The 17,271-nt window shown below is 45.8% G+C and overlaps 6 protein-coding genes across 6 annotated transcripts; 2 read left to right on the top strand and 4 right to left on the bottom strand.

Moving 5' to 3' along the window:
• Positions 1-121: 121 nt before the first annotated feature.
• Positions 122-1,175, bottom strand: BDV59DRAFT_55727 (glycoside hydrolase family 12 protein). Its single transcript, XM_073696626.1, has 3 exons — positions 709-1,175; positions 435-655; positions 122-365 (listed from the first exon to the last, which is right to left on the bottom strand). The coding sequence occupies exons 1-3, from the start codon at positions 1,110-1,112 to the stop codon at positions 286-288; spliced, it is 705 nt and encodes a 234-aa protein (XP_073547073.1). The 5' UTR covers positions 1,113-1,175; the 3' UTR covers positions 122-285.
• A 981-nt stretch (positions 1,176-2,156) lies between these two features.
• Positions 2,157-3,903, bottom strand: BDV59DRAFT_208629 (uncharacterized protein; the record flags this gene model as incomplete). Its single annotated transcript, XM_073695239.1, has 5 exons — positions 2,157-2,376; positions 2,442-2,505; positions 2,575-2,887; positions 3,084-3,251; positions 3,886-3,903. The coding sequence occupies 5 exons, from the start codon at positions 3,901-3,903 to the stop codon at positions 2,163-2,165; spliced, it is 777 nt and encodes a 258-aa protein (XP_073547072.1). The 3' UTR covers positions 2,157-2,162.
• A 470-nt stretch (positions 3,904-4,373) lies between these two features.
• BDV59DRAFT_193822 (uncharacterized protein) lies at positions 4,374-5,069 on the bottom strand (the record flags this gene model as incomplete). Its single annotated transcript, XM_073692294.1, has 3 exons — positions 4,374-4,531; positions 4,584-4,865; positions 4,916-5,069. The coding sequence occupies 3 exons, from the start codon at positions 5,067-5,069 to the stop codon at positions 4,374-4,376; spliced, it is 594 nt and encodes a 197-aa protein (XP_073547071.1).
• Positions 5,070-9,783: 4,714 nt separating this feature from the next.
• On the top strand, positions 9,784-10,457 carry BDV59DRAFT_180453 (thiamine pyrophosphate enzyme, N-terminal TPP binding domain-containing protein). Its single transcript, XM_073690064.1, has 2 exons — positions 9,784-10,056; positions 10,112-10,457. Exons 1-2 carry the CDS (start codon positions 9,790-9,792, stop codon positions 10,121-10,123), a joined length of 279 nt encoding a protein of 92 aa, XP_073547070.1. The 5' UTR covers positions 9,784-9,789; the 3' UTR covers positions 10,124-10,457.
• A 1,066-nt stretch (positions 10,458-11,523) lies between these two features.
• BDV59DRAFT_208627 (branched-chain amino acid aminotransferase II) lies at positions 11,524-12,786 on the top strand (the record flags this gene model as incomplete). The annotated part of the gene is made up of 2 exons (XM_073695238.1): positions 11,524-12,402; positions 12,499-12,786. Coding segments are annotated over 2 exons (1,167 nt in total), but the record flags the coding sequence as incomplete, so codon positions are not given.
• Positions 12,787-16,180: 3,394 nt separating this feature from the next.
• On the bottom strand, positions 16,181-17,137 carry BDV59DRAFT_202812 (uncharacterized protein; the record flags this gene model as incomplete). The annotated part of the gene is made up of 1 exon (XM_073694132.1): positions 16,181-17,137. The coding sequence occupies one exon, from the start codon at positions 17,135-17,137 to the stop codon at positions 16,181-16,183; it is 957 nt and encodes a 318-aa protein (XP_073547068.1).
• Positions 17,138-17,271: the final 134 nt, after the last annotated feature.

Here is a 17,271-nt window from a genome sequence, read left to right as displayed (position 1 = left end):
ATTTGTTGCCTTTTACGATGGCGTCGTTGCAACTCTGTTTGTCTCAATATGCCATAAATTGCGTTTCTCCAGCTATATCGCTAGCCATGTATGTTCCTACTACCCAACTAAACGGCATGCACACCTTGTTCATTCACGATCCGAGAACCCAGCAACATCTGTTAGAAATACATAGGGCTTCAATATCTCTTATGTAAGGACATGATAGGACAGTATGCGCTATGGAATGTAGCCAAAGATAATCCAGAATGTTCACAGCTTCCCCGATTCCGTTTATAATACTATTTATGCCACACTTGCAGACCACTTCGAAACAGTGAATGTAGTTTCACCGCCGGTGAAGGGTTCAGTTCCGAATTGCAAGTCTGCGTTTGGTTAGTATAGATATCCTAGATACCTAATACCAGTTACGCGAAACATGCATGGGTACGTACTGATCAGATATTGAGAGCTCGCAGGGAAAGAGTAATTGTCGGTCAAATGCGCAAAGAAATCCTTGACGTCCGTATTGAAGGACCCTATGGGCTCTGAGGCAACAAAGCTATACACGTTCATGTCGCCATTCATGCCGTTCCACAGTTCCCAGGTAGACCCTCCCACATCGGCGGTGCCCACCTGGGAGCCGATCGGTGCAATATCACCGTACCGAGCGAGCCTATGAATTATGGTGAGAAAAGATATCCTACTAGACGGAGCGTGGGTACGCACCAGATCATGAGCTCATAGTCGCCGCTATAGGTGACATGGTCGATGTTGGCCGCGGTGAAGAGATCGTACGCAACATCCGCCCTAATATCTGTGTTGTCATAGCCCCATGCCGCCGAGCTTGGAATGCTCGAGATCTCGCTAACGAGCTTCTTGTCGAGGTTTACGCCGGAATTCGGGAAGCTTTTGACTGAGCTGTCGCCCCCGGACCAATTCCAGGTGGTGTGCCACGCAACACCGTCACCAGAGGTGCCGTCGACGTACGTGCACTGGGATCCGGATCCAGAGTCCATCCCCCACATGTTGTTGTTAACTGTATATGCGCCGCTGGAGGAAGTCGCATACTGGTCGCAGAGCTCCTGCGCGGCAGCAGTTATGGCAAGCGTGAGGATGTTGATGGCCTTCATTCTGATATGTGATAATTTAACCTCGAGTCTTCAGAGACTTGGAATAAATCTGCGATGACTTTGATGAGCAGAATATGGAGCCCTCGGATAAATGGTCTACGCCACATATTTATAACCTACGGCTAATACATTAGGATATCATAGATTGCGTAGGAATTAGATCCGCGTGAAAAGGAGCAGGAGCGATGCAGATCATACCACGACTGTCAAGAAATAGTATGGGTTATTTATCCAGTTCTCCAGAAGTGTGTGAGATTTACCCTAGCGTAGTTACAGTGTGAGTCCGGCTAAAATAATTAATTCAGCCCTGGTGATTTATCATGGGTTTAAAGTTTATTATTATTTATTCCCTGCATCAAGAAGTAACGTAGTTTCGGACATTAAGCGTTTCAGCAAAAGCCCGTTACCCACTCTGATTGTCTTGTCTGCGTACTGCGTATGGCTGAGTATATCCCCATTAGGTTTCTGAAATTAAAACTGCTGTGGGACTGCATTATCTACGTAGTGTTTGTCGGAGTTTCGGGACCGGAATTTTTAATACTGACAAAATTACAATTAAATATTCCCTAGCAGGTGAAGGTGGACAAGGTGGTTCGTCCTTTTGATGGTATTGCCGTTGACTTTAATCAAACCGTGACGAACGAGTTTCTGTATATCTGCATGATCATCACATTGGTATAGTCCCTTAAGAGAAAGTCACCACCCAAATGTAATTTATTCGGTTGTCACCAAAAAATCACCTAGGTAGAGGTACCGGTACCACTTCGCCAACCGATCCAAGCGTAAAACAATAGCCTACCAACTTTTCGCCCCAATGGGTGCACAATGGGGTTACGCTATTTTATAGATTTCAATTATTCCTCTACGGCTTCGTTCCTTATCATCCTGGTTTTACCTTATTTTCTGAGCTCTGGCTATCGTCCACATTTTGATATTTTGTTGAGTGTCCAAAGCAGGATCGATTCTCACTAATTTCTAGATCGTAGACCATTATCCGCTTTCCCTAAAGTACATATATTGTACATACCAATATTAAACTACATTGCCTGTTCACCCAAAGGGATAAAATCTTGTCCGCCATAACCGCCGCCGATCTATGACCAATGGATATGCGCTCCGCAATGGAGGTATGCTACACGCGATCAGTGCAACATTTATCTCCACGGCTGAGCACATATGAATTGGCACACTGTCACGGGAAGGATCATCGCCTTTGTGGAGCACAATCACATAGTAGAGTCTTACGACTGCCGCGACCACTGTGCTGTAGAACTCATGAGTAATTGCCGGCTGCATGTCTTAGGATTGTTAGGGCTGCAATTAGCTTACACAAATCCTGCAGAACAGAGCAAAGCTATAGCCATGAGCTTCTTGCCTCGAGATAGGTGAAGACCTAAGTTTGTAAGTAAAAATGCCGGAGGTACAGGTCCAGGGGTGCTGAAGTTCCAAAGGATGGACGAACCCGCTAGCGTTGGGAGAGGTAAAGCAAAAATCCAAATGTTGGTCACGAGGTAAGCGACTGCGAGATCACACCAGAGAATTAGAGTATTGACACAATTAGACTCTGCTTCATTGCCTGTGACCCAAAAGCTTCCCACTTTGTTGCACTGGAATATGGCTGCAAAAATAAATGCGATGCACATTACAGCGATGAATCCTATCGTACTCAAGATCCAGACATGAAGTCCTGGGAACAATCGGAGATACAGTAACAGAATTGTGAGCTTAATGAGTCCGCTTGTCGTTGTGTAAAGAATTTGAGTGGCCAGTTGAATCTTGTGCTAACATTTAGCCATGGCCCTGCACCCTATACGAAGCGCTTGGAGTGTAAGTCTCATACCTTTCCCAGTACATCCTTGTTGACATCGACATCTGATTCGTGTTTTCCGGTACCATATTTTACACCTGGGGATATTTAACTCCATGTCTTGCATGATGGGCACCTGCTTATGTACCTATACTGATACATACTATAGTGGCGGTAGAAGTGATCAGAGCGAGGGACGCAAATAAGTCGTCTAGGGCTAGTGAACGTATGATGAAATAGCGGCTAAATAACCTCGCAACCACGAAAGCAAATGCTGTTAGCATCAAGAAATTCGCTACTATAAGCAGCGCGATTGCGCCATTGGAATAACCCTAGATTGTTGGTAATTCTTCGGAAAGGGAATACAACATAATAAGACCTACATCGCTGCGAAACATCAGAGCTAAAGCTAGACGCCACTTATTAGCCACCTAATGGTTTGAGAATGGCATTTTGCCATAGTCTTCCTTATGTTGCGTCGGATAGTCGAGGCTGGCGACGCTTGTGACTGATCTTCGCATAAGGTGTTTAGATGGGAAAGAAAGCGGCACATAATAAGTCTTCATTGCTAGCCTTTGCTTTTGTCAATTTCTTCAGATGCTCCTCATTTCCATATCCAGCGGGATGACGTCAAGACTTGTGATGGTCTCAGACAGCAAATCTCTACCAGTCTTCGAGCTTCTTAATGTGATAGCCAGTCATTTAAAACAGAATTCGATTTCATGAACCTATTTGAATAGGATCCTAAGTATAGAGAGGAAATGAAGAGGAAGGTGTGTGTGGGCGACGGCCACGCCGAAGTAAACAAAATCATGACAAACAGGACTAACCCCAGACCACGTGCAACAACTCCGTCTCGTCCATGCCGTCATACTGAAAATTAAAGTTCATAGATCCAAGCCTCATAATTTGCAGTTCCCAGTGAGCGTGCAATTTTCCTAGAGAAGTACACGTTTTGATACTTACGTAAACCAGACTAGCCATGCTGCCGCATTTCACACTGTAGCTTGTTGAAAGATTGGGGATTACATCCGCGTGCCTTTAGAAATCGCCTTCATAACCCTTGCTGTAGTAAGTATTCTACGCCACCTTACAGGTGAAAAGGTGAGATGCCTTGCTATGGATTTTCCATCCTCGCAAATCTCCAATACTTCCCTCAAAAGTTTGGGCAGTAACAGACTACATTCCTCCCAGAGGCACAGAACGCCCCTCAAAACTCGGCTGAATGGGTTGGAGATGGGAATCAATTAAATAATACCTAAAAGAAGTTGTATAAATGAATGTCTTGAACTGCATAAGAACATCAACCACATTTTTAGTCCCTCCTCGATCCCATCACAGAGCATGTTGATAATCGCACATACATTCAAGAGTATTAAAACAACTGATAAATCCTATTAAAGCAACCAGCACATTAGCGTAATTGAGGACTTTATCACTTGTGAATCCCCCTCCTAGACAGCGCGACATTCACCAGACACTTGAGCCTGAGGAGGGCCAACATCAACGGTTTCAGCGCCGTCTAAACTAGTAATGCTATGATCCTTTCCATTAAACGTGCACCGAACGCCACCAGTGTTTGACATAATATGAGAGATACTCAGGGGGTTGGCTAATTTATTTATCAGTAGTGTCCAATCTTCAGAGCTATAATTTATACGTACTGATTGGAGTGTTGGCCCCATTGGTGGGGAAGGATTGGTCAAACTGCGCGTTTGCAGCCCCAATAAAAGTAATTAATACTTGGCCGCCTGAAGGCTGCGGTTGAATTGGGTGACTTGGAGGGACTGTTCCAACGCGACAGGCTCCCTGTAACTGGGTCTGAGGAGGTCCAACGTCAACAGTCCCGGGCTCAGTAAGAGTAGTAATCCCATGGTCGATTCCATTGAAAGTGCACGCGACGCCTGCAGTACTGGAAGATATTTGAGAGACACTTAGAGGATCAGCTAGTACTGTCAGCAATTATACACCCGAGCATTTAAAGGAAATAACTAACAGATATCAACAAGGTTCCCACTTGTTGGGATATCTCTGGTGAACTGAGCACCACCTGCGCCAATAAAAGTAATATGAGCTGTACTTTGCGCTTTGGTGGTGCCCAAACCCAACAGTAAAGCGGAAATAAGAGTTGGCACCGGGGCAGCCTTCATATTTGATGTATGTGGTCTGGTTTTATATGAGGTCCAAGAAGATTAGGTATTGATCACTGCTAGAACTAAGATGCATGCAAGGTCAAGACAACAAGAGGAAAGCATAGGCTTATTTATAAAGCGCGGAATCTCACACTAGACCTTCACAGATAGTCTAGAGCATTCGAAATTTAATTCACAAGATATTAATTTGCTCTAGTACGTTAGACTACGTATGTGGTACTTAAATTTGTTGGCATACATGTCTTCAGCAAGCCATGTATAATTATAACACATCAACATCTAACCGTTCTAGACATCATGACAATAAGATGACGATTTCTTGGGTGTTAGTGCTGGTCTACTATTCGATATAGAACGCCAAAGGGGAGTGATTCTATGATTGGCAATTATTTTCGCGGTTGTGGGTTCCGACTACTAACATCGCTCTAATTTTAACTCGCTATAGAAATGTATAACTGTATGAAGATGACATTGCCAAATGCAGATACTTTATGTGGCGCCTTTTACTCAAGATAGGCAATTCCTCCAGGACTAAATTGTAGCTGTTATGGGATGAATGGGACAATAAGGGTTTTTCATTGGCTGGGTCGTACTTCTCCACTTACTCCATAGGTTTAGGTGGGTCTCAACAGCATATCCGCCCAATAAGTCTCATCAACGAACGTTCGTATTAGAAGTAGGCTTTCAGTATATCGGATGTTTCAACCGCAGCCAAGCTATGACCTCAGCCGCCCAAGAGAGATCCTGCATGAAGCCTTGTGGATCTAGTTCGTCATACTCCTCTTTAGCACGCTCACCTTGTAAAATGTCGCCAGCAAATAGGGATTCTCTCCTTCATTATGCCCAGTATCCGACTTAACCCGTGATATACTGACGTCCGCAGCCTGGAAATGACTATTTTTACTGGTGCCAGCTTGAAGCCGAAGAGAAAGAGATGGTTTGAAATGTCAGAACATGGTCACGCAACCTGTACAGAGTCGGTTTTTAGACGAAATTGGCGCATGTTCAGCCTTGGCATGCGTATTTCAAGAAGGTTAACTAGAATCGATCATGCTGACACCTGTGGATGGTTATTGAACTTCCCCTTTCTTCGTTCGCGAACACTTCCAGATTCTCTCTCACGTAATAAGTATCGATCGGATGGAATTAAATCCAACCACCCGGATTTTGACAGCATAGAACCTGCGGAAATTTCCTTTCAAAAGGAGCTTTTCGCTTCTCATTTTCCAGTGATCGTTGTCCCGCGTTCGTTACTGGACATGTATCTTGAAGGTGATAAAGTCAAACTAGATTTGGCGACCAAAATACTTATACCAGAATTACCAAGGAAGGGACCAAGACGATATTATGAACCGGAAGATCGTGAAGTCGATATTCATGTTCTTGAAGCGACTGTCTACACCTAAAACAGAAGGGCCTCTGTGACCGTGGGACCGTGCCCAATATATAGCTTCTCTGAAGTATTTTCATGCATTGTTATGCCAGGCCCGTTTGAGTATGTCCGTGGATGACAAATATCCTCCAATGCTATTGTCCTAAACTATATGACCGGCCTTGAGATTATGGGTTTACACAAATACGCGCAGCAACGGATGGAAAACGTTGTCAGCGTTATCTATCAAGTACATGACGGACTCATGTACATGGGGATCCAAAACGAAGGAACGTAATGGTTGTTGCGGGCTTTCCCCATGGAGTAGTGCGGATAGACTTCGGCTAGGCAGAGACCTACGACGAAGATCAGACCACCAATTGACAGGATAAACTTCGTTATCCGGAAGGAAGAAGAAACAATTATAGGCTTCCACATTTATCTTTTGAGACATCCCCCTTCTAAGGCTTTGCGTCATCATTCGTCTAAACGTCGTTGCCAGGCCCTCCCCACCCAAAAGGGAAGATTAGAAAATCCATATATGTTTTACTGCACATGAAGCCTGATACCGCACATCTAGAGCATGGCGTCCTCCTAAATATGATTTCTCATCAGTCGAGTGTAGAGTTATAACAACCGAAAATTGTGAGTAACACAGAGATTATTGCTGTCTGCCATAGCAGTAATATACATTCCTATAGCCACGGCTATTTGTCTAATATTGTGCAGGATACACAGTGTCTATATGAAACTAGCTAAAGCGTCATACCTCGCGTTTATCGGTGTATTTCTAACTGACGTCAGCTAAAATCCCTCATATACATACGGAGCTGAAGCCTGCCGAATCAAGTTCAGATGCAGTGGCACATGGCGCGATAGTCATCTCACCTTCTGGCTTTTGTGCTAATCAATGCATTCATCTGTCAATCTACGTACAAGCTGTGGCTTTCTATACCCTGAAAACAACTTGAAACGGACCAGCGCTCAACCTGAAACGCGCGCTCACATATGCTTTCCACCTTTGTAGTAGAGAAACTTATTTGGAGTTATGGCGTCGCTATTTGCTGATCGGTCCAGCGGCCCTAAAGTAACGTAATAGGCCTATATATCTGGTTAGAATTCCAAAACTTATTCCTTGCATGTGGCTATGCAGCTCGACAGTTTTCCCAGGAAAAGCTTGACTGAGGTGTATTTCTATACAAATTGTCATTTTGTATTGTCGAAGCTTGCTGCAGAGATTACATATCACCTCCGGCTTTACTACTTGCCCAGGCCGTCTCTTGATCCTTGCATCCCAAAGCTGCAGATCCTGACCAGGCGCACACTGGGCCATGGGAGAGCATCCTGTACTTATCTTTCACACTCCGTTAATTATATTTCCTCCGCATTTTCCTGAGCCACAGACTGGGAGCAGGGATCAATGTATTAAGAACACACCCTATCGTAGTTTCTCGGCCGCACGATTATGACAACCTAGAACATGAGGTAAGCTTCACATAAACAAGGAGTTGCAAAAAGCACTGATAAGATAGCCCTCTGTTAGGATTTAGGAATTTTATGATTTTGAGCCGCATGAAATATCAGACACAGTATAAGATGCGGATCTGATACCTTTGGCACCGATTTCCATGTTATGTAAGGGTAAAAGACATTATGTCTGAAATACCATTATTGTATATTACTATCCGATTAAGGAATACTCATGTAATCTAACATGTACGCTTGATTATGTACTATTCGACAGCTATCAGAGTGCCACGCGTACTTGCGTTGCAATATCACGCCTCCCTAGGAAAAACCCCACCTTATTGTGCGCTCTATTGAGAACTCACCATACACCGTGTTCATATTTACTTGCAGGCCGTATACCTGCTATGATAGAAATACCAAAAATAAGGTTTCACTGATTTTACTGGTTCAGTCGGCTAATATGAATAACTTTCAGGGCAATTATTCTCCGACGCCATACCTTGCAGCATCCGTTGGAGGAAATTACACACTTCATGGCAGGAGGATGGGGCACTTGCGCATATGATATTAAAGAGTAGGTGGATGATTACGCCGTACGGACGAGCTGGAAGGTTTGTGTGGAATGTGTTGGTCAACAGTATTTTCTGATTTGGCAGATTTAACGACAAAATCAGGAGACTTTACGGCGCGGACGTCCAGTCTTACTAAAATGGCAGATATGACGCACCCTTGCATATGAAAATATGCACGGTCTTGCGGAACTTACAACTAGGGATTTCTCAACATACTGACTGCGGGACTGTGTCTAGTATACAACAGTTTGGATAATATGAGCCACAACCAAGGTACTGATGCACATGCTAGAAATAGGAAATCTCTCGGCTGCCACCTAACTTCCAGATAGATGCAAGATAAATGCAACCATCATCCTGTTTTTATTTGATGATGAGTACTTTATCAGTACCGATTATAGTCATGCGCATAATATATCAGTGGGTAATTTGCAGCAAAAGCCAGGTGAGTCACCCTTCACTATTTTAATTGGAGATATCTGAGCACAATGCGTCACGGTCATACTTAGCAAAAGTAGCAGTGAGTCTCTCAGTTAGATAATTGATAATGGTGCTGTCCACGGGACTATTATTAAATGCTATAATAAGCCCGAAATTCCTGTTCCAGTCAAAAAGCCTGGATCCAAAGGCATGCCAAATTAGTTGGAGGACAATAACACCACTAGATTTCAGTACTTAAGACGCATACGTGGCAGACTTTCAGTCAAAATGCCGGCATTTGATACCATGAATGTCAATGGCAACTTTGGTACCAGCACCTTTTTCTATCCTTCAAAGCAATGACCATATTGCTTACCTTGGTAACTTGTGGACGAACCATGCCGATATCCAATATTGCTAACTTCTTAGTAAATAACACAGGGAAGACAGCCGCCCCATCGTCCGCGTCCGGTGATTCGGGCTCTGGATTACCGAGGCCAACCAACATCGAATCGGGTACCCCATTGACAAGTCAACACTTAGAACATGCCGGAGACCTTTGTTATATGAAAAGGGTTGAGACTGAGTCCGATGTGCTGACCCAATATCCATATTCAAAGGCGACCAGTCCTATACAGAGCAATGAACCATGGGAAAAAGCCGCTCTCAGGTCCCATGACGTGGATGTGGAAGCGCCTTCATTTAACTTTGGCAGATATCTATCTTATAGGATCCAGGAGCTAGGCGTCCGACACTTCTTTACGGTCCCTGGTAAGTCAGCCTTCTGCAAAGTCCTCTTTAGGAGCCTATAATGGCTAACAGTATGAAAGGGGACTCCAACATGCTCCTGCTTGACACCCTCCTGAAAAATAAGAATCTAACTATGGTGGGATGCTGTAACGAGCTAAATACAGGTTACGCCGCCGATGGGTACGCCCGTGCCTCGAGTAACCGTGTTGCCGTTGTAGTTGTTCCATATATTGTGGGCAGCCTTTCCATCTTAAATGCAATCACGGGCGCATATTCCGAGCACCTTCGGATCATAGTCATTGCAGGGTGTCCAAACACCCCCTTTTTATCAAACCGGAAACTTATCCACCATACGCCAAGTGAGCATAAGAAGGACATTGGCCTTAATATCTATCGCGAGGTTACCGCCGCAGCCGTTCGAGTATCCGATGTTACAACAGCTCTAACCGTCCTAGATGATACGTTGATGGCTTGCACTCGGGAGTCACGGCCTGTATACATCGAGGTGGCCAATGACCTAGTGCAGAGACAATGTCTCGCACCTGGCCAACTACCCCAACCTCTCGCTTGGACGTCTTTGCCAAAGGCGGTACCATCCGCTCCAATTGATAATACAGTGGCGCTAAGGGCAATTATACACACGTGGAGTATTGCCCGGAAACCAGTGCTGTTGGTAGGCGGATTCGCTCATTTGAGCTGCTCTTCGGCCGTCATCACGTCATTTGCTGAGAAACTTGGTTGTGCGGTATTCGTACAGCCAGATGCGAGAATCTTCCCTGAATCTCACCCACAGTTCAAAGGTTATTTCTGGCCAGGGATAATGGATATCGAATCTGAGGCGGAATTTCGTAAAGCTGATCTCTGGCTAAGCATTGGTAGTCGATGGTGTGACCTTCACACGCTAGGTTTGCTCGATTTAGCCAAGGAAGAACACCGGATGATAGATCTGCAACAGAATAAAGCACGGCTACCTAGCGGGTTGGAGGATGAAATAGATTTGGAAAGCCTCATTGCGGAATTAATCAGGTCCAACATCCAACCAAACGACCAAACCGTGCGAGATTTTCGAATCCAGAAGACTTACGGAACGCTCTCAAAGCAGACCGTCACATCTGAGGAGTCGCCAATCTCCTTACACAGCGTTATTGATGGCATCCAACAGCTCGTGGGAGAAAACGACACAATTGTTGCTGACACTGGCGAAACCTGGTTTACCTCTCAGGACGTAAAGCTTCCCGCCAAAAGCCACTACCACGCTCAAATAGTCTACGCATCTATCGGCTGGGCGTTACCCGCAGGCCTGGGGTGTCAACTAGCGCGGCCCGATGGAAGAACGATTATCATGATCGGAGATGGTGGATTTCAAATGACGGCTCAGGAGCTAAGCACTATGTTGCGTCTTAAGAAAAATCCGATAATATTCATTTTCAACAATCTTGGGTATCGAACAGAGGTCAGTAAATACGGCACACCTCCCTACAGGTAAATGATTCTTAACAAGGCAGCTTAGGTTGTGATAAACGACGGTCCTTATAATTACATCGCGAATTGGGACTACTCTAAACTGGCTCGCACGTTTTCTTGCCAGCCTCATGCTCCTAGCCATAACCAATGGGAAGATATTGCAGCGGCTGGCACAGAGTCAGATGCCATTAGTGTAAAGATTCAGACTACCAGAGACCTCGAACTAGCTTTGGAGAGGGTGGAGAAGGAGCCGTCGAAGCTGGCGCTTCTCGAGTGCTGTATTCACCGAAATGACATTAGCGTTGGTTTGAACCGGTTAGGTGCACGGATGAGAGGCGAGCCAAAAGGCTGCCAGTCCAGCGACTGCATTGGTGAAGCATCGAAGTCTTCCTCTGCGCAGCCTGAAAACCCAACTGTGTCCAGGAACGATGTACCCCCATCTACTTCAACACTTGACGCTTCGAAACTGAAAGTCAAGATAACCGAAAACCCAAAGAATGTGCCCGATACCATAGACTCCAGCGGCTTGCAAACCACCGACCACATGATATTTGCGGAATGGCGAGCTGATACGGGATGGGACATACCAGAGCTAGTTCCCTACTCCCCTCTCAGTCTTGACCCCACTGCAAATGTCCTACACTATAGTTCTGGGTGTTTTGAGGGTATGCGGCTTTACCGTGGTTACGACAGAAAACTCCGTTTGCTTCGTCCAGCTCACAATTGTCACCGAATGCTGGACTCAGCTCATCGCAGTGCTCTTCCTTCATTTGATCCTGACGAACTGTTGAAACTCATCCGGGTCTTATGTGCTACCGATGCCCCGAAATGGCTCCCTAACCCTGAGTCTACACTTTATATCCGACCATCATTGATCGGTACCGAGCATGGCTTGGGGTACAGCGCAGCTCACAAGGCGCTGCTGTTTATTGTACTTGCCATGTGGCCATTGCCAACAAATGAAAAGCACCTACACCTCGTCACCAATGACAAGAACGAAGTACGAGCCTGGCCTGGTGGTACGGGCTCCCAAAAGCTAGGGGCAAATTACGCTCTGGGCCTGTCTGCAGATCAAAGAGCCAAGGCGAATGGTGCCGACCAAGTTCTGTGGCTCTTTGGCTCCAACAAGGAAGTCACCGAAGCAGGAGCATCAAACTTTTTTGTTCTCTGGCGGGAGGCAAGCAGTGGAACACTGCAATTGGTGACGCCGCCACTGGGCGATTTAATCTTGCCCGGGGTTATGCGACGCATGGTGCTTGATTTGGCTCGTGAGGTGTTCCCGGTGGAGATGATGATGGGCTGCCCAATGGCCATCTGCAGAGATGGTGTTGAGCAAGACACAGATCGCCCGCGCCGGCTATCGCCGGTGTATGTTGAGAGGGTGGATATTAGAGAAGAACGCTTTACTATCGATGATATTATCTTGGCCAATGATCAGGGTAGGCTTGTTTCGGCATTTACCACAGGGACCGCATCTTTTATCCTACCAGTCGTCAGCATCAAACATGACGGTCGAGAAATTCCAATTAACTCAGCAGAATGCCGCCATATCACGCTTCTGAAAGATATGATCTTGGATATCGTAAATGGGCGACAGAAGAGTGACTGGGTGGACGATATTGATGCTTGGCATCCCCACTGTGTTTCAGCCTCTGAACAAGCGTAACGAAATAGGGCATCGGGGGCCTGATGCAGTATCGTTCAGTGGAAATCGTCCATTTAGAATGCTATCTTAGAAACAAAAGTATAGTCCTTTCGCATGGGTAATGACCTTGTTGACAAACTGAGAAATTGAGAAATTGTGTATATAGACGAATACGTCGTAATCTTCTATAATCTCTTCTGCGAGGCCTCTATTTGTCCCTGACAGCTTAAATAATGTTTGATTGATGTGTACTGCATACTTAGGCAACCCAATTGTGTATCAAATATTGGCCTTCTATCATCACATTCGTCAACTGATTCTCTGTTTCTTTCACTAAGTCAGACCTAGTTGATTTCGGTCATGATCCACGTATCTGGGCCGGAAGAGAAGATCCCAATCGTGCTGTTACACATGCGTCCAGAGGAAGAAGGCCCACCACACAGGCGCATGCGGGGCACAATGAACCGGAAGAAGGCAGCGGGCCGGGCAGACTCCCGATGAAGCCGCAGCTGACAAGGATGTCTCTTCAGTGCTCACTAAAACTTAGGTTGATCCACAGGCAGGTAAATTCAAATGGTTACTAACACATGTCCGGACACTCACAGGTGCGATGGGGCCGACAAAGGCTTATTTTCTCCTAGGCAAACCCTATATGGATTCCATGTTCTCCAATAGGCAAAACTGACCGCAAGTAACCTGCCTTTTTTATGCATAATGATAAAAGGGGAAATGCGTTCAACTCGGTTCTAGATATGCACCCAATACCTGACTATGCCCGGTGATTGACAATACAAGGCGTGTTCCAATATAAACTGTTGTGTCACCACATGCACGTATAGAGTCCCGAATGGGCAGCCAACGAGCAACCATAGGCTTTGCGCACGATAAATTGGTTTTCCTCGCCTAGAGAGGTACGTCATGCAACTAAGATATTTCGAAGCCTCGGGCAAGGGTTGACGTCGCATATTTCTGCACGCTCCCCTTCTTGTATCCATTTTGTTCATATCTGCATGTCCTATCACAATAAAGCAGCTATTGGATGAATAATGGGCTACAAGAGAATATTTACGTGCTTAAAATTGACGTCAATAAGTTTCCAATTATAATAACACACAGTCACATCACACAAATCTCATAAGTGTTAGGCTCGTAATCTGGTCAACCTGTAGAATTTCTATTTTGTAGTTTGCCCTCATTTTAGAATCGGGCACATTGGCACGAGAGGCAGAACTACCCAATCTTGATGTCACATGAGTCCTCATCTACCATGCCTTGCCTTACGGAATTGATCGATCTGCCACAAGATTTTATTTCATTTTTTTCACTTTTGTTTTTATTATTTTTTTGTGGGCCCATCCATCATGTCATATAGGTGGAGTACTGTCACTATTATCCCTGATTGCCACATTAGTCTACTTGCAAGTACACCCTGTAACTGCATACCTGTGGTGTTCTCACTTGAGATATGATATTATGACGTTGGATGAGACTGTCTGACAAAAAAAATCACCTTTTCAGGATATGGCCTGAATATTTCCAGAAACGAAAGTGTGGAATATACGATATCACAATACCTCAAATTTTATACTCGTTCCTGTCTGCGGCATTCTTTGAAAGAATGCTTTCCCGTATTGGTGCAGGTTCTACAGGTCTACCTGTGAAGATTAAGGGTGAACATTTAGAACTGGCGTGAATGAAAAAGGTATGAAAAAATATTTCTGGAACGCCTGGTATAACCATGCTTACGTCAATCCGTTTCTGCAACAAGCCTACTGTAACTATCGGTGCAACTTGTTTTCGAGAGTTCTTAACCGAAGCCGGTCCGTTATTTACTGTACTGTACAACTACTGCGAGGCATCTCAATCTTTTTAGAGAGAAACTCCATCCGGCTTTGTAGGCTCTGGAAGAGGCTTTTAGAATAACACACGAGCCATAATTCCACACTGAAGAGCATAAACGCAGCGGAGTAAAGAAAAGTCCAAAATGGATTGTTATGGGAAGTAGTAAATGCCCAAGTGTAAGTATTTTATCCTAACCATGATCTAGGCTTCTGGAGCCTCCTCGATGCGCCAGTAGACGAGGAAGATGGTTGTTTCATGACGCCGCCCTTCGCCAAATCAGACAGCGACGATTGTCTAGCCACTATTGACCCCCAAAATCTACACAATGTTGGTCATTCCTTCCTAATGACACCGTCTCTCCGCGGACTTCCCAGGTTTTGAACATGGGGTAACCTTCCGATCCCTAAGGGCCCAACTTTTTCTCATTACGAGCCACCACTCTATGAATCGCCAGTTCCTACCATTCGATCAGAAGGCAGGCATCATACCGATAGAAATTATTCGAGTATATCCGATTCCCCGGGAAACGGAGGAGCCTCCCCGGCACCAGGCCAGCCTCCGAATGATGGCTCCTTCGTGAGTATACCAAGCGCCAAATCTCTGCGTCCTAAACAACGGAAACGGCCTCGTAGGTCGATTCAAAATAAGAATCAGGAACTAGAGACTTCTAAGCGGGCTCGAAATACCGAAGCAGCTCGACGGTCCCGCCAGCGGAAATTTGAGTATCAACAACACCTAGAGAATCGAGTCGTGGAGCTCGAAAAGACCATTGAGAGGGCAAAGGCAGATGTAGAATACTGGAAGAGCATGGCGGGCCAATAAGTCGATAGCCCGTCATGACTATTCGGTCCAAATTGTTTTAACACTTAACTCTTCATGTTAATAATAGATATGGCACAGTTTTGGGCGATTTCAATCAAAATCATATATCTGTAAAATTCCTGTATAACGTTCGCCTCCTGGTAATGCATATACATGAGTTGCACGCCATACATTCGCAGCATCGAGGTACACGAAGCACAGTATACCTATTAACACACCTCATAGTGAAAGATCTTATGATTGATACTCGCTTTATAGCTTCATTTGTAATCGCCTCACGGATTCTGCGGTCTGTACTTTCACTTGCGTGATTTATTTCCCACCAAGAACCAGCGAAAGGTAGTTGACATGATTGAATGTCAGGATTATGACCATCCCTTCGGAGTCTCCAGCAATCAGAGCCATCATCCATTTCGCAGTCCGCCAAGAACTTTCGAATGTTAGTATAATGTTACGTTAGATATCGATGACATCCACTTATTTTTAGCGCATCAGCATCAAGTATGAAGACTTCTCAAGGCACAGCATGGTTTTTCACGTATTTCTAGTTCCTAATTCTCGCCGCAAAAGGGATTCCAATCTATATATTAGCTGCTGAGTGGCAGATTTTGATTTATTTTCATCACACGGCCTTTAATAGGATAGAATGAGCAGGCAGGACAATGTATCGTCGGGCACCCTAACCACAATGCTGGATGCACCTCCCTCAATATAAAGGATCTATGTTTTCCAGCCATTGCGCGTTACCCAGTCATGAGTCCTCAGAAAATCGGTGACGAACAGCGTTTCCGTCAGGGCCTGAGACGACCCAGGTGCCATCCCCTAGGGGCTCGAAGTCGTAATTATCACGGGAGTGAGCTTCAAAAGGGCCAAGCGGTGCACGCCTGCGCATGTCAATCCCATGATGGCAGTGCCACTCTTTATCGTCCCTTTCCCCCGCAATGGTGACGACCACTATGTCCTCGTTGAGAAAGCCGCCGTTCCAGTCTATACATGCTTCTTCTACTTCGTCTTCTTCTTCATCCATAGACCCATAGCCGAAAGCGTCGATTGGCAACCGAAACACTTCCTCGCCACCGGGGAAGGCATGGAAGGAGGCATCGGTTCGGGCGTCGTCCACTGTCATGAACAACTGGCCACTGGGCGCCATATCAATCAAGCAGCGGTCATTCCATGGGTAAGAATGCAAGTCAATGGAATTACCAGTGAGCGCTGCACGGTATAGTTTCACCCCATCCTGGCCTTCACCAACGTCCAACAGGACATGATGTCCGTCGGGATGCGGAACGAAGATGCTACCTTGTCCGACACTACCCAGCTCCGACCTTGCAATTTCGTCGCCTGTGTCAGCCCGCAGCACGACCAGTATGTCCGGGCCGCGGTCGGCCATCGCGTCCGGACGATATACCCACACGAAAGTCCCGTCGAGCGAAAACATGCATTTGGCATCGCCCACGTAATTTTGTGTGGATCGAGGCTCTAGATCATACTGCCATAGCAGGTCACCGTGTTGGGCGATACACACTACGCTATGGGGTGTGATGTAGACCGCCCGGTCCAGGTTCGGGGCAACCGCATGGATCAGCTCCTTGGCGGAAGACCCTACCCTAAAGACCGCTGCCGCGTGCAGCGGCCCATACAGGTGGCTTGATATGCGGTAGGCATGTATGTGGCCACCCAGAAAGCGTGATACTATCGGCTTTATCATGATTTCCCGTGTGGAAAATTTGACTGTTCTGCAGTCTGGTCATCAAAATCAGATGAAGTGGGGACTGCCGCTGCAGACGTAAAACGACGCGATCAAAGACAAGAGCACCCAAGAAGATAGGCCGGGATTAAAAT

The sequence above is a fragment of the Aspergillus ambiguus genome (genome assembly GCF_047715705.1).
Source record: "Aspergillus ambiguus strain CBS 117.58 unplaced genomic scaffold BDV59scaffold_20, whole genome shotgun sequence".
Classification (NCBI taxonomy): Eukaryota; Fungi; Ascomycota; class Eurotiomycetes; order Eurotiales; family Aspergillaceae; genus Aspergillus; species Aspergillus ambiguus.
This window is presented reverse-complemented; position numbering and strand designations above follow the sequence as displayed.